General features: G+C 37.7%; 1 protein-coding gene across 1 annotated transcript in view; it reads right to left on the reverse strand.

The window, feature by feature from the left end:
- Window positions 1-292: 292 nt before the first annotated feature.
- rptor (regulatory associated protein of MTOR, complex 1) overlaps window positions 293-13,613 on the reverse strand; it is a 355,394-nt gene continuing 342,073 nt past the window's right edge. Inside the window, exons 30-34 of the mRNA XM_068003988.1 lie at window positions 12,142-12,269; window positions 9,972-10,058; window positions 9,443-9,559; window positions 5,784-5,913; window positions 293-4,166 (exon numbers count right to left, since the gene is read on the reverse strand). Of these exons, the coding sequence (XP_067860089.1) occupies window positions 4,098-4,166; window positions 5,784-5,913; window positions 9,443-9,559; window positions 9,972-10,058; window positions 12,142-12,269 (531 nt within the window). The 3' untranslated portion in view covers window positions 293-4,097. The remainder of the gene's footprint in view (window positions 4,167-5,783; window positions 5,914-9,442; window positions 9,560-9,971; window positions 10,059-12,141; window positions 12,270-13,613) is intronic.

The raw sequence follows: 13,613 nt of genomic DNA on the forward strand, positions 1-13,613 counted from the left end.
GGTTGTTTACTGGATTATACTTACTATCAAACTACTGCTTAATGTAAGAAAAATTAAATGGGATAAACAATGCAATGAAAGGCACATTAAGTTTTATTTCAATAGAAGCAGGTCGTTGAATGCAAATGGGCCTTTTTTTTTTAAACCAAAGCTCTAAATGTAGCTGTTAATGTGATAATACAGAAACATGATATCCTCCCATTGGGTTTCCAGAAACACACATCCTCCTTTACTAGTCCAGAGGAACACAATTAAAATTTCCAAGTTGAAGAAGATGCAGACCCAGATGTACTTGATTTATTCGCCAATATAGTTTTAATTGTGCATTTTCATCTAAAAAGCAGACATACAAAACAATGGCTCATGAGGTATTACATCAATATATCCTCCCTCAATGATTTAATGCCCGGCATATGAAATCCATATGCAGTAAATAGACAGCAACAAATGGACAAAAAGAACATCCTAGCAGAATCTGAATAGACTGCATAAAATCAAGATTTTAAAACATCTAGAAACAGTCATGTTGGTTTTATTTCAGTGAGATTTTCGAAAGGAAAGGGATTGATGCATTTGTATGCATGCCCTTTACCAAACCCATTTTGCTGTTAATTCCATCTATTTCACCATGGCAGAATAACCATCTGATTTACAGTGTTGAATTACTCATTTAGCTGTTGCCAGGGAGGTCTTCAGTAGCCTGCAGCTTTGATACTGTATGTTAAGACAGCCAACCCGAGATTCAACAGAGCATCAATGTTAAAGTGTCGCAAATTAGTGATGGGTATGTATGGGGCAAATATGACACGCATATATGAAAAGCTAGTAATTTTAAAAAACTTGCAATTTTTAAAAAAAAAATCTGCATTTATTGATAGTCATTTATTAATAAAAGGCCGAGTGCTATATTGTAGTGGGTGTGCTCTTAACTGGCAATTACAAGACACTATTATCCACATTGGGAGGAACTACACACGTGAATGTAGGGGAGGCAGGAAGTAGAGTAACACTTCACTGTGTGGATTTTTGAGTTGACTGCAATTACATAAATAAGAACTGAATGTGGAAGAGGCCATAAGCAGGCGATGTTAGAGAGTTATCTGATGCTACATCGTTGATAGTGAGGAATTTGTTTTATTACTCCAATCCATTCTCATAAAGCAGGTGTGTGTGTTTTTTATAAAAATAGTTGGCTAATTCAACCCCATGGCTACCAAATTGAATTTGTGACTTACAATTCGTTTTTCTACCATATTCGTTTCTTTAAACAGAACCTCTGGAAAATTACTTTCCATAACTCTGTGCAGTGAATTTTTATAAAGATTACGCCTTGAAATACATCTAAAACCATAGAATACTTCACTGATTGTGATACATTGCAATTGTTATTTGATGCAAGAATTCCAAAGGGATAAGAAGTTTTCATAGATTTTGAATTTTCACTCGAACACAGACAACCTAATCCTACTTTGTAATAGAATTTCATTGCTCTACATCAGGTTACAGAGCAAAGCACTGCTAGATTAGGTTCATACTGTTCATGAATTGCCATCTAAACCTTGAACGTATATCATTCTGTCTCAACTAAAGGAAATTACTTCAACCTGTGCTCAAAATAGGGTCTCAAGGTAAAATCTAATAGCTCCAAAGAATGTCCAACCAAGATACATTCATCTTAAACCAGGGGGGTGTCCTAACTATGGCCTGTGGGCCACCTGTGGGACGTAAGATCTGATAATCCAGCTCACAAAGCCCATGTAACATAGCTTCCATTAGTGCTTATATTTCTTACTCACTAATTTGTCTTGTTTGAATCTCATGGGTCTGAAGGCTTGGGAAAGGCTGTTACTGGAGGTGTTGCCTCATTGGTTGATAATCCAAAACCACTGCACCAAAAAACCATTAGTACCGCAACTTGTGAAATATACAAATTAATAGGACCGTGGATTTAAACTCGTGTGCTCCACGACAGTTTAAGCTATGCACAAAGTTAGAAATTTGAATGCTCCTAAGCACTTCATATTAATTTGTAGCATATGTGGCAGATCAAATCGCTACCGACAAAATACCTATACTACTCTATGATGGATGCTAAATAAAAGTTCAGTGTGAGATACTGGATTTTAGTTTGGATAAAAAAAAGTCAGTAGGTACCAGTGAGGAAAATAAATAATACTTTAGTCAACTGTAAGACAAAAATTAATTTACACTGATGTTCAGCCTATGAAGGTTTTATTTTCTTTCACATTGCCCAGAATGATTTAATTTTATTTGAAAGCCTTCAATTTAGAAAGGCGATAAAAATACAGCCCAGTGAACCTTAAAGTTTTTCTACATTTTTTGAAAACAAGTACCAAATTTGATAAAATGTTTAGGCTTCAAATATTCTGTGTAAGACCTTCTTTAGCTATTTTACTTCAATAAATTCACCTGGATCTTAATGTAAAGAAATGCTACATGAACTGGTTTTCATTTCAGACCACAATTACTGAATTGCGGCTACAAAGCATATTTGGCTTAACAGCATCACGTTGAATCCTTAAACTAGGTTTAAACAAAGAGCTTCTAGTTTCAACTGTCAGTGATTTTTTTCTTCAGTCTCTAATTCAACAGAGGCTTATATGGAACTATCTTTGGATGTAAATAGATAACCTGAAAGCGTATTAATAAAATACATCTTCAGCTTATGCTAATCAGCTCACATTAAACTATTCCCAATTTGGTGGTTGTGCTGAGAAACACCACCTAATGCAACTTAGGGGGGTGATATAGAATCCACATTATATTTCCACGCAAGGGTAGTTCAAACTATATATGCATTCAAAGCAGGACACCCTGCACTATCCTTAACCTTCGGTCTATGAACACGAGAAATACTGAATTATGTGGTCGTTAAAAAAAAACCCTCTCTTCAACTAGTGTAGCATCAAAGATAAAAAGATTGCTACATGAAAACCAATATTTTTCTCTATTAAAAGCATCAAAAAAAAATCAACCTTTTACTTTACTATGAGCTGAGTTTAATGTGTGTTTAGCAAGCACTTAACTAGTGTTAATATCATTACTGCCCAGGTTTAAAAAAAGGTCAGTGTTGAATTTGTTTAAAATTGGTAATGTACATAATAAAACAATACTGTGCTGTACTTCACTACATAGCTTTATAAATGTCAGATCATAATATGCATGCTGCATCAGCCTTATATTAAAAAATAAAGACAAATTAAGAACACTATCACACAACTCTCAGCTTTCAGACTTCTAACTGACTTACGAGTCTGAAGATTGGATGCATTTAGCTCCTCAAATAGCACTAGAAAAACATTCATAGACCAGTTTCCAATTCCTTTAATGGTTTCACTTACATTCAACAACAGATAAGAGTGTATCACTCAGGTCCTGCTCAGGCCTCCTTTCCCATCATTGGCTATTTGTACGAGTTGATTTGAGTTTTCTATTACAACTGGCAATTATTTTGTAAAATTAAATCACAAAAAGGAAAAATAAACAAATCGGAAAGAACAGTCTGTACAATGTTTCAGAATATCATGATTTTTTTGTGGAACTGCTACAATTTATGAGTAAAATAATGCTCACAAAAGTAACACCATATTAAAGATGTGAGCTTTTTAATAGTCCTTCAGAGCAGCTACTAGCATTTTAATACGGTTGGTGAGCCATCAGTTTATCAGTCTTTTTCACAAGATGATTGTACTGAGGGGGCTGAAAGGATTTGTAATTTAAGCACAGTTGTTACAACGTTCGCAGGCAGTCACTATTGGGTAAATTATATTAATTTGAATGCTAAAATCTAATTCACAAAAGGAAAAAAAATAAAAACAAAATTTAAGGTCTAGACAAATCTTCAAAGCTTGGCAGCCATGTTCTTACAACAAGACATATCATGGCCGTTGCAGTGAATTGTCCTACAGTAGCTGAAATATATAATGGAAAAGAAGTTCAAGTCATGACTTGCAGCAGCTGTCACCAGACGTTCAAGTAAATAATTCGATATGTACATTAGAAGTAATATACAGCATCTGAATATGCATCAATCACAAATTCCGTAAAGTGGATAAGCAGGGCTGTGTGATTCATTGTTATCTGATTCGTTTCTCTGCTGAATATATAGACATGTAGTAGTCGTTGCTTCCAACTGCTAAGTGAGGCTGTCGAAGAAAATAATTAAGGTCTGTTAATTAGAATGTTTGAAAAGGTTAGGCATCAGTACGAAACAATTATCACTACCAGAAAACAATTAAATTCTGAAGACATATCCTAGTTTATTATGGCCATTATACAGGTGGCAGAATAGGAATTAAATGTGGACAATAATTATGCTTACAATTAAGGTATAGAAACAATTAAGGAGTAGAGACTAAGATAGTTTGACGTTACTAGAAAGCTGCTTTGTTTTTGTGGGATGCCAGAGCTGGACAGTAACTTGCCTCTGGCTAGAGGGAGTGAGATATTTTACAGTCCTGACATCAAACTACCACGCCTAAACCTGGCTGGTATATGGATGTTACCGAAATACCAAGAAGTGTAACTGCCTTGAAATTCACTTTTATGCATTTTGTTATTCTTTGCAATACATAAAAAGATTTAAAAACTTACTTCTATGGCTTGAGGAAGAAACTGAACATGCACAGAGAAACTGCGCCAATACTACATCAAACTAAAGTAATGAGTCTGGAAATGATGCTGCACAATATTACCAAGCAAGTGTTTAACACGTTCCTTAACAAACCCCTCTGAAGTTTTGACTTGTTTAAAAAGAATTTAGGGATGCCTGGATATTAAGTGGAACAGATTTCCAATCTGTCATACCTGTATCCTCCCATTTGCTGACACCTTTGTTGAAATAGCAGACAGACAACTTTGATACAAATTCATTAACTGTTTGTACATAATATGTGTAATTTGCAGGCTGTAACATTTCACTGTACCTCAAGAAGCTTCCCGATGTGTGGGCAGCTTGAGAAGTTCTGATTGTAAACAAAATGCCAAGCTGTCCTGTACTTGTCTGAACATTTGTTCTTCTAGTTAATAATGCATAGTTTAGCTGGAATAGGCTCTAGTCTCAGCAGTGACTTACAGTGATGAGCAACTGCCACCATCTATGTGGTAGAATGTCTTTTTTAAAAAAAAAAACAGGTTGCAGACAATGAGGCCTGTATAAAATTGGTCTTGGCTCTTCAGCTCTATTCACAAGTAAGTCCAAGCAAGAATCTGCATGCTAAATCACCAGCTAGTGCCTACTGTCCAATATATACAGTTTAAGATAATTTTTTTTTTGATTCTCCTAATACTGGGATTAAACTAAGCTGTGGTAAGTCCAGTTCTCCGACAATATTTGTCCAGAATTCATCATTGGAGGAGGGATAGCTACAACTATTATAGATAGAACCGAAGGAGTTGGAAATCGTGCAAGTTTCACAAAAAAGGACCATTCAATTAGTAAAACCTGTCTGCGGTATCTTCCAGTAATTTCTGAGACATGGAAAACAGATTAGTTGAAACAATTTTTAAAAAAAATCACTAATAACGTCTCAAGAGCTGTTGACAATTGTTTAGACAGAGCGATGGCCCTTTTGCCCAGCTACTGATCCACCTGACCGAGATAGAATAGGCAGAACTACTACTGCTTGTGGACACTGGTGGCAACTGTAATCTTTCTTGTGTCTGCACCATGTAATGCTGTGCTCACTGAAAGATAATATAAATGATGAACGAACAATGGAACAGGAACAGCACAGATTGAAAAGTTCTGAAAAATTACTTACCCAATATGGGTGGAAAGCCAAGCAGCTAATGGCTCCAATCCTCTGCCCCATAAATCCGTCATAGTATTTAATATTGCTTATCACATCCCCACTTGCATTATATACAGCTATGAACTGATTCATAGAGCCACTGAAAGATCAAGAATAGGTTTACTATTAGCTATTACGCACAATGCTTTTGGGGTAAAACACTGAACACATGTACTCCCACTACCATAATCGTGCAGTTAAATGATAATATTGTACTGGTAACAGTGCAAACATGAAATGATTAACTAATTTATTCTACTTTAACCAAGAAAATGTAATACAGACACTGCTGGCATAGTAGCTCGAGCACTTAACTCTAAAGCAGAACCATTCTTAAGGGCTTACGTTCAAGTCCCAGGAACGTTACCAAAAGTACTTGGTTTGGTTTAGTTTATTGACTGAATTGTCAGATTGACTCACACTTCAAACTGGAAATCTGACATTGTCTGACTCGCTTCAGCTTCCACCTCACCCCCACAAACCCCCAAAGCATTGGACATTCTGCTATCTGATGCAGAAGTGCAATAACAGTGGAAGTGATTCAGATAATGCCAGCTCTCCAAGATGGAGAACGTGTTATGGTGAGCAGTCTAGAAGGAAGACACATCTGAAGAGACGTACTCCACTCAAGCAATAAACATATAAAATGTGAAATTCTTGTAGACTAGCCTTGTAATGACTGCGATAACATTCATTAATGTTCAGAAATGGTCTCAGCTACACTACCTTGAAAAGTTACTGTATTTAAAAGATGCAATTTAGTATGATGAATGTTAACACAGGCTGAGTGTGTAAGATGTATGATAGTGCAGTAACTATACTTCATGAAATCAAGCACTGATAAATCATGATACATTTATATCAAAATTCTACAATTATAACAACAGTATTTTTTGCCACACATGACAAACTTCATTTGTGTTAACCTTTACTTGAATTAAATACTGATGGGAAAATATTTAGGTGTAATTCCACACGCACTTCAAATTAACTCAACCATCCCCATCACAGACAAGCCATTAATTTTTTTTTTGCAATTTTGAGTTTGTCATTTTTAGGAGATTACAGACTGTCCCATTTCTTTCACCACCTAGCTATTTTCAGTTTGTTTCAACATCACATAGGAAAGTGATCAATATAGTTGTCAAGACCATTGTCTGGTAAGAGACTAGTCTTGGCTTTTGTCTCTAATTTATATGATCTGGTTAATAAAGATATCTGGTACACCATATGTTCTTTAACAGTGGTCGGCTGTCCGTATAATGCTGCCCTCACTCAGGCAATGGCAAATCCAGACCTCATGTATCAGATTAAACAAGGGTCATAAGCTTTTGGTCAGAGGTACAAGATGTTACTACATGGATATTTAGCTAAGGAAAGATTCCAGGCTGCTTAGCTTCTTCTGATTCTGTTCCACTTGTTAAGCAAGTGAAGCTTGACCTGGACAGTTGTCTTGTCTTTTTTTAAAAAATGAGATCCGGTTTTGTACATGCGCCTACATAACAACATCTTTGCTGAAGTAAATATTGATTAAGTTAGAGCGCTAACCCCAAGGAAAAAAAAACATAACTCTGGTGCTGTCTTTTCTCCATCCTACTAAGTTAACTTTCCTTCACTAGATTTGGAAAGATGACGACTTCTAACTTGGTGCTAAAGACGTTATTGCTTCACTGTGTATTCCAACAGTTTCAGCTTTTTGGCCTTCCTTATGGACCCCTCTCTAACTTGTGACAGAATGTGCATGATGCAAAGTCACTTGAAAGAAATTGTTGCAAGAAAACCTCTTGGCATTCCTATAGATATGCCAAATCCTGGATTTATGAAAAGAAATCAAGTCAGAACTTGAAACGTTCTTCAGTAAAGGATTCTGGCGTTCACACGCCAAAAATAGTTGCCTGAAGAGGGAAATGATCTCAGACATTGCTTGGTGCAGAATGAATATAACTGATGCAAGGCCAGATAAAGAGAATTGAGGATATCCAAATGCAGCACTATATAAAAGAACATAATTAGTTCCATTGTGCTGGATGAAGACCTCTCTCCCTCAAAGAGAATTAAAAAAATTATAAAGCAGAATGAAGCCCCGATATTCTGCACCTAATGTGACTCTTCCAATACTCAGATATTTTTGATAAGAAAGGGTCAGTTTTCATGTGAATTCCCATCAGTTATCATGTCATTTTAGGTTAACTACGCATTGGAAAGTGTACGCAGATGTGTTGAATGTGTTTCACGCTTTTAAGTTTGTTTACTGTTTAGGGATTACTGCTGTCAGTATGTGTCAGGAAAAGATCAAGGTTACTGCGGCAATGACATTAACAAAGTCAAAAATAGCCATTTCTACATGAGACTCAAACATTTATAAAGTTAGATTTTATTTTCTCAATTGAAATTAAAAAAAAGCACAATAAAAGGACATGAGCTTTAAGGATATTCTGGTTTTCTTCCAAAAAATAAATTCAATCTTAAATGCAATCACAATGTAGCACTGGCTATAAATGAATGAACGTGTGTACGTTGTTTGAACCAATAAAATCAGACTTGTTCAGCATCTTTAGTAAATTGGGAAAAAACAGCAATTCTTTGCTCAGCTTTTCAGTGAAACCGTAGATGAGCTGATGCTTATCCAAAACTCATGGCACTTGGGTTCTTGAACAACTGAGGAAAGGTTGAGATCTCTCTTTATTGTGATTTGTGAAGATAAAGTGGGCTTAAAAACTGCCATCTAATGTTCGGAAATAAAGTTCACAAATATGTAACTCAAAACTACGTATGGTCCAAGATCTGGCAAACCTAACCCTGCCTTCAGTACAGATCCACACACATAAAAGACCAATTATTTGATCAAATTTATACTCTTGGTGAATTCTGCGCCCATGGTGAGATATTTCATTACTATGGAATGAAACATCTCCACTTTGGACACTCAGTGTCGGCATCAAGCACTTCCAGGAATGTGACAGCACGGGGGTGGGGGGGGGGGGAAGAGAGAGAGAGAGAGAGAGAGAGAGAGAGAGAGAAAGAAAGAAAGAAAGAAAGAAAGAAAGAAAGAAAGAAAGAAAGAAAGAAAGAAAGAAAGAAAGAAAGAAAGAAAAGTTCCCTCCACCCTCTCCTCTAACATGTTTGAATAACCACCTCCAGCCACAAAGGATGGCTCAGAAGAGGCCATCCTTTGCGGCTTGAGCAGCACTGCCAACTTGTGGGCAGATCGGGTGAACTGGGTTGAAATTGCTCTACACACTGAACTCAAGTTAGCCGAGAATGATTCGAGTTTCATCACACCAGGATTGAAACCCAGCTCCAAAGCGAGAAGACCATGCCCTAAGACCACACTTGTGCTCACTCTTCAGATAATGCTGTCTTGCTTGACTAGTCAATAATAAGACCTACGATATGATAGAAGTACTGCGAGTGGAAATATCAGATTATGCATTTCTTCTTGATGCAGGGACTTGGGCTACGTGGTCAGGGTAATTCAAGGTTAGGTCAGAATTGCAGCCGACACTACCAAGGGTCTATGAATACTTATTCTCAATGGATCCAAAATGGATAAAGCTCCAAAACTGTCAACTCTACTGTTACAAACATGAAAATTAGATTTGCTGTGTTGACCATCTGAATTCACTTACCAAGCAAACAGATTAGCCTGGGGATGAAAGTCCAGCGCTGTCAGTCCTTTTACAGTCTGAATTACATTCACTGACTCTGGCATCCGTGGGTCAAAGAACCGCACATCTCCATTTACACTTAATAATTGAACAGGGACAGCATATTAAGTTGGGTCAAATTACTCCAAGTTAGGCTACATAGAAGAAACTGAATATATTACTGTTGATAAGAAAGTGTAACAACTAGAACACTTAATATTTCACTAACTTTACCATTCAAGAAATGATGTATAAACAAGTTTCTTCTGTGATATGACGCTGTAGCAAAATTAAATTAAAAAGTAAAGATCTTAGCTCTCTGATGAATGTCGATTAAAAAAATCTGAGATCTCTTTAATTAACAACTAGCCTTGTGTCAAACTAAATAATTCACAACACATTACAAACACAAAAGCCATTATGAATGTAATTATATGTATATGATGTACCTTAAAAGTTCAAATAGTCAATTCAACTCTAAATATAAATAGGAATACTAATTCTGCTTTACCTCACCGTGATGATATTGCCTTCAGGAGACTTCTGCAGATAGGTTTTTACGACCCATGCTGTATGTTCCCTGTAAGTCATTACACGGCTGTAAAAACAAAAACCACGACAACAACTAGAGTGATATTCCACCTTACAGCAGAGGTCAGAGCACTGGCATTTTAAAAATGCTGTATTCATCAAGGGTGGACCACATCAATGATAATGACTGCAACATCGTCCACTTTTAGCATCTAGTGTTAGCATTAATTATTCTCAGGTCAGGTCCGACATTGGATTTTCAAAAGGCATTCGATAAGGTGCCACACAAAAGGTTGTTACACAAAATTAGGGCTCTCAGGATTGGGGGTAATATACTAGCATGGATTGAGGATTGTTTAACTGACAGAAAACAAAGAGTAGGAATAAAAGGGTCATTTTCAGGTTGGCAGGTTGTAACTAGTGGAGTGCTGCAAGGATCAGTGCTTGGGCCTCAGCTGTTTACAATCTATACCAATGATTTAGATGAGGAGGCAGAGTGTAATGTATCCAAGTTTTCTGATGATACAAAGCTAGGTGGGAAAGTAAGTTGTGAGGAAGGCGGAAAGAGGCTGCAAAGGGATATAAGCAGGTTAAGGGAGTGGGTGAGACGGTGGCAGATGGAGTATAATGTGGGGAAATGTGAAATTATCCACTTTGGTAGGAGGAAAGAAAACCAGAATATTTTTTAAAAGGTGAGAGACTAAGAAATGTTGGTAGTCAGAGGGATTTGGGTGTCCTTGTACATGAGTCACAGAAATTTAACATGCAGGTACAGCAAACAATTAGGAAGGCAAATAGTATGTTAGCCTTTATTGCAAGGGGGTTGCAGTATAAGAGTAAGAAGCTCTTGCTGCAATTATACAGGGCTCTGGTGAGACCACACCTAGAGCACAGTGTACAGTTTTGGTCTCTTTACCTAAGGAAGGATACATCAAAAATTCACTAGATTGATTCCTGGGATGAGAGGGTTGTCCTATGAGGAGAGATTGAGTAGAATGGGCCCACATTCTCTGGAGTTTAGAAGAATGAGAGGTGATCTCATTGAAACTTAAAATTATTAGAGGGCTTGACGGGGCAGATGCTGAGAGGCTGTTTCCCCTGGCTGGAGAGTCTAGATCTAGAGGGCATAGTCTCAAGATAAAGGGTCGGCCATTTAGGACTTAGAGGGTTGTGAATCTTTGGAATTTTCTACCCCAGAGGGCTGTGGATGCTCAGCCGTTGAGTATATTGAAGACTGAGATCGATGGATATTTGGACACCAAGGGATATGGGGATAGGGCAGGAAAGTGGAGTTGAGGTAGATGATCAGTCATGATCTTACTGAATGGCGGAACAGGCTTGAGGGACCATGTGGCCTACTCCTGTTTATGTTCTTAAGATGTGAAACTAATTTCTAGCTTTGGAATGGGTAACAGAAAATATATGTCAAATTACACTGAATCTAAAACAATAAAGACCTCCCGATCCCGCAAATTAATTTTCCGACAGCAACCTTCTTTGCCTAGAAGTCAGAATGTGGCTGAATTCTAATAAAATCGATCCAGTTTGTCAAACAGAAGCTGCTTATTTTTAAGTTTAAATCAGCAACAGAATCAATCTATGTTCTTTAAATTTTCATAAAATTTAAACATGGAAGAAAACTTGAGAAAAGTAATGGTGCCGGTTTCTGAAACCATGGGAAATTTCTATAGTTAAAGCCAATAAGTGCCATGTTTATATTGCATTATAAATTTCTATAAGCAGGCGAGGTCCCGGCCGCTATAAAATCAACCCAATGATATTGCCGAGCGAGTCCCACAGCAGCTAGCACAATGCAAAGAAAGAGCTGGAGACACACACAAACTTACCCATGTGCTGTTGTTTTAAAATCATAGTGTACACGTATCTGGTCACTGCTCCTTTTCCAATAATCTGTACGTGCCACCTGAGGTACTCAGACCACCAATGGCCAGAAACTATGACTATTCTAATCCCAGTTTCAATTTTATGTAACGGTCAGGAACGATACTGCCTCCAGAATCCAAGGCTAGGCTGGTATCATTGGCAGTGCAGTAAGTGTGCTATTGTCTGAGAATAGACAAATTCAAATTCCAAACACTCAGTCTTGCTGCACTGTGTGGATAGAAGGTTAAAATGCAACTGAAACCTACCATTCATTAGGAGCCATTCTCCTATCGTAGATTCGAACTGAGCCATCACCAAGGCCACCCGCGATTAGGGAACGATTAGAATCACAGGAAAGACTCGTTACACAACTGTCTGCCCCAGTTGGAATATCCTATAAAACAAAAAAAAAGGATGATGCTGATACTAAATAGAAGAAAGAAACGTCTATTTATACAGAGCTGCACTCTAGGGTACAGTAGCATAGTGGTTATGTTACTGGACTAGTAATCCAGAGGCCTGGACGAACAATCTGGAAGCAGGAGTTCAAATCCCACCACGGCAGCTGGGGAATTTAAATTCAATTATTAAAAAAAAAACTAGTATCAGTAATAGTGGCCACGAAACTACTGGATTGTTGTAAAAACCCATCTGGTTCACTAATGTCCTTTAGGGAAGGAAACCTGCCGTCCTTACCCGGTCTGGCCTATGTGACTCCAGACCCACAGCAATGTGGTTGATTCTTAATCGCCCTCTGAAATGGCCTAGCAAGCCACTCCGTTGTCAAGAAGGTGGCTCACCACCACCTTCTCAAGGGCAATTAAGGGATGGGCAATAAATGCCAGTCTTGCCAGCAGCACCCACATCCCATGAACGAATAATAAAAAAAAACTCACTCAGGACATTCCATAGGCAATGACTTACTTTGAAGTGCGGTCACTGTTATTCTGGAAATAAACGTGGCTGCTAATTTGTGCACAAAGTCCCACTAATAACAAATGAGATGAATGACCACTTAATCTTTATTTGGTGGTGTGGGTTGAGGGAGGAATGTTGACCAGGTCACTGGAGGTAATCTCTACCTTTCTTCCAATGGCCTCATTGGCTTCATTCCTTTCCATTAATAGGACTAAACTCAGTAAACCCCTTCTGTTCAGGGGAAAACATGACAATTGAGGCTTTTGTGAAACCAATGTACTGCAGCACTCACTCTAGGTAGTTGGCAGGTGGTTGGATACCAGTTTACTAGAATTCATGATTCAGTCACTTAATTCAGGAATAAGAACAAAGCTTAAATCCTCAATTGGTGGGGGGGGGGGGGGGGAAGGAACACAAAAAAATGGTATTATAGAAGGCCTGATGGTACTCAACTTTTAAACTGCATTCAAGGAGCGTGATCAGTACGTAGAACAGGAAAGGATATCCATACAGTGTTCAGACAATGGCAGGTGCCACTAACTGACCCACAATGCGCATCAGGGGACGACATTTCAAAAGTACTTTATTGGTTATGAAACTCTTCAGAATGTCCTGAGGTTGTGAAAGGAGTTATATAAATTCAAGTTCTTTCTTTCTTCTCTTCCGGAGAAGATTTGAACACATACCTAGAAGGGTACAACTGATTCAACCCTGAAAGACTTTCATACCTCTCCGAGTAATTATGAACCTTCTGCGGTTATCAAATTTTCTATACTTCTGAATCTAAGTGAATTTGAAGTTGGATTAAAAATATTGAACT

The sequence above is a fragment of the Heptranchias perlo genome, chromosome 23 (assembly GCF_035084215.1).
Source record: "Heptranchias perlo isolate sHepPer1 chromosome 23, sHepPer1.hap1, whole genome shotgun sequence".
In the NCBI taxonomy this organism is placed as follows: domain Eukaryota; kingdom Metazoa; phylum Chordata; class Chondrichthyes; order Hexanchiformes; family Hexanchidae; genus Heptranchias; species Heptranchias perlo.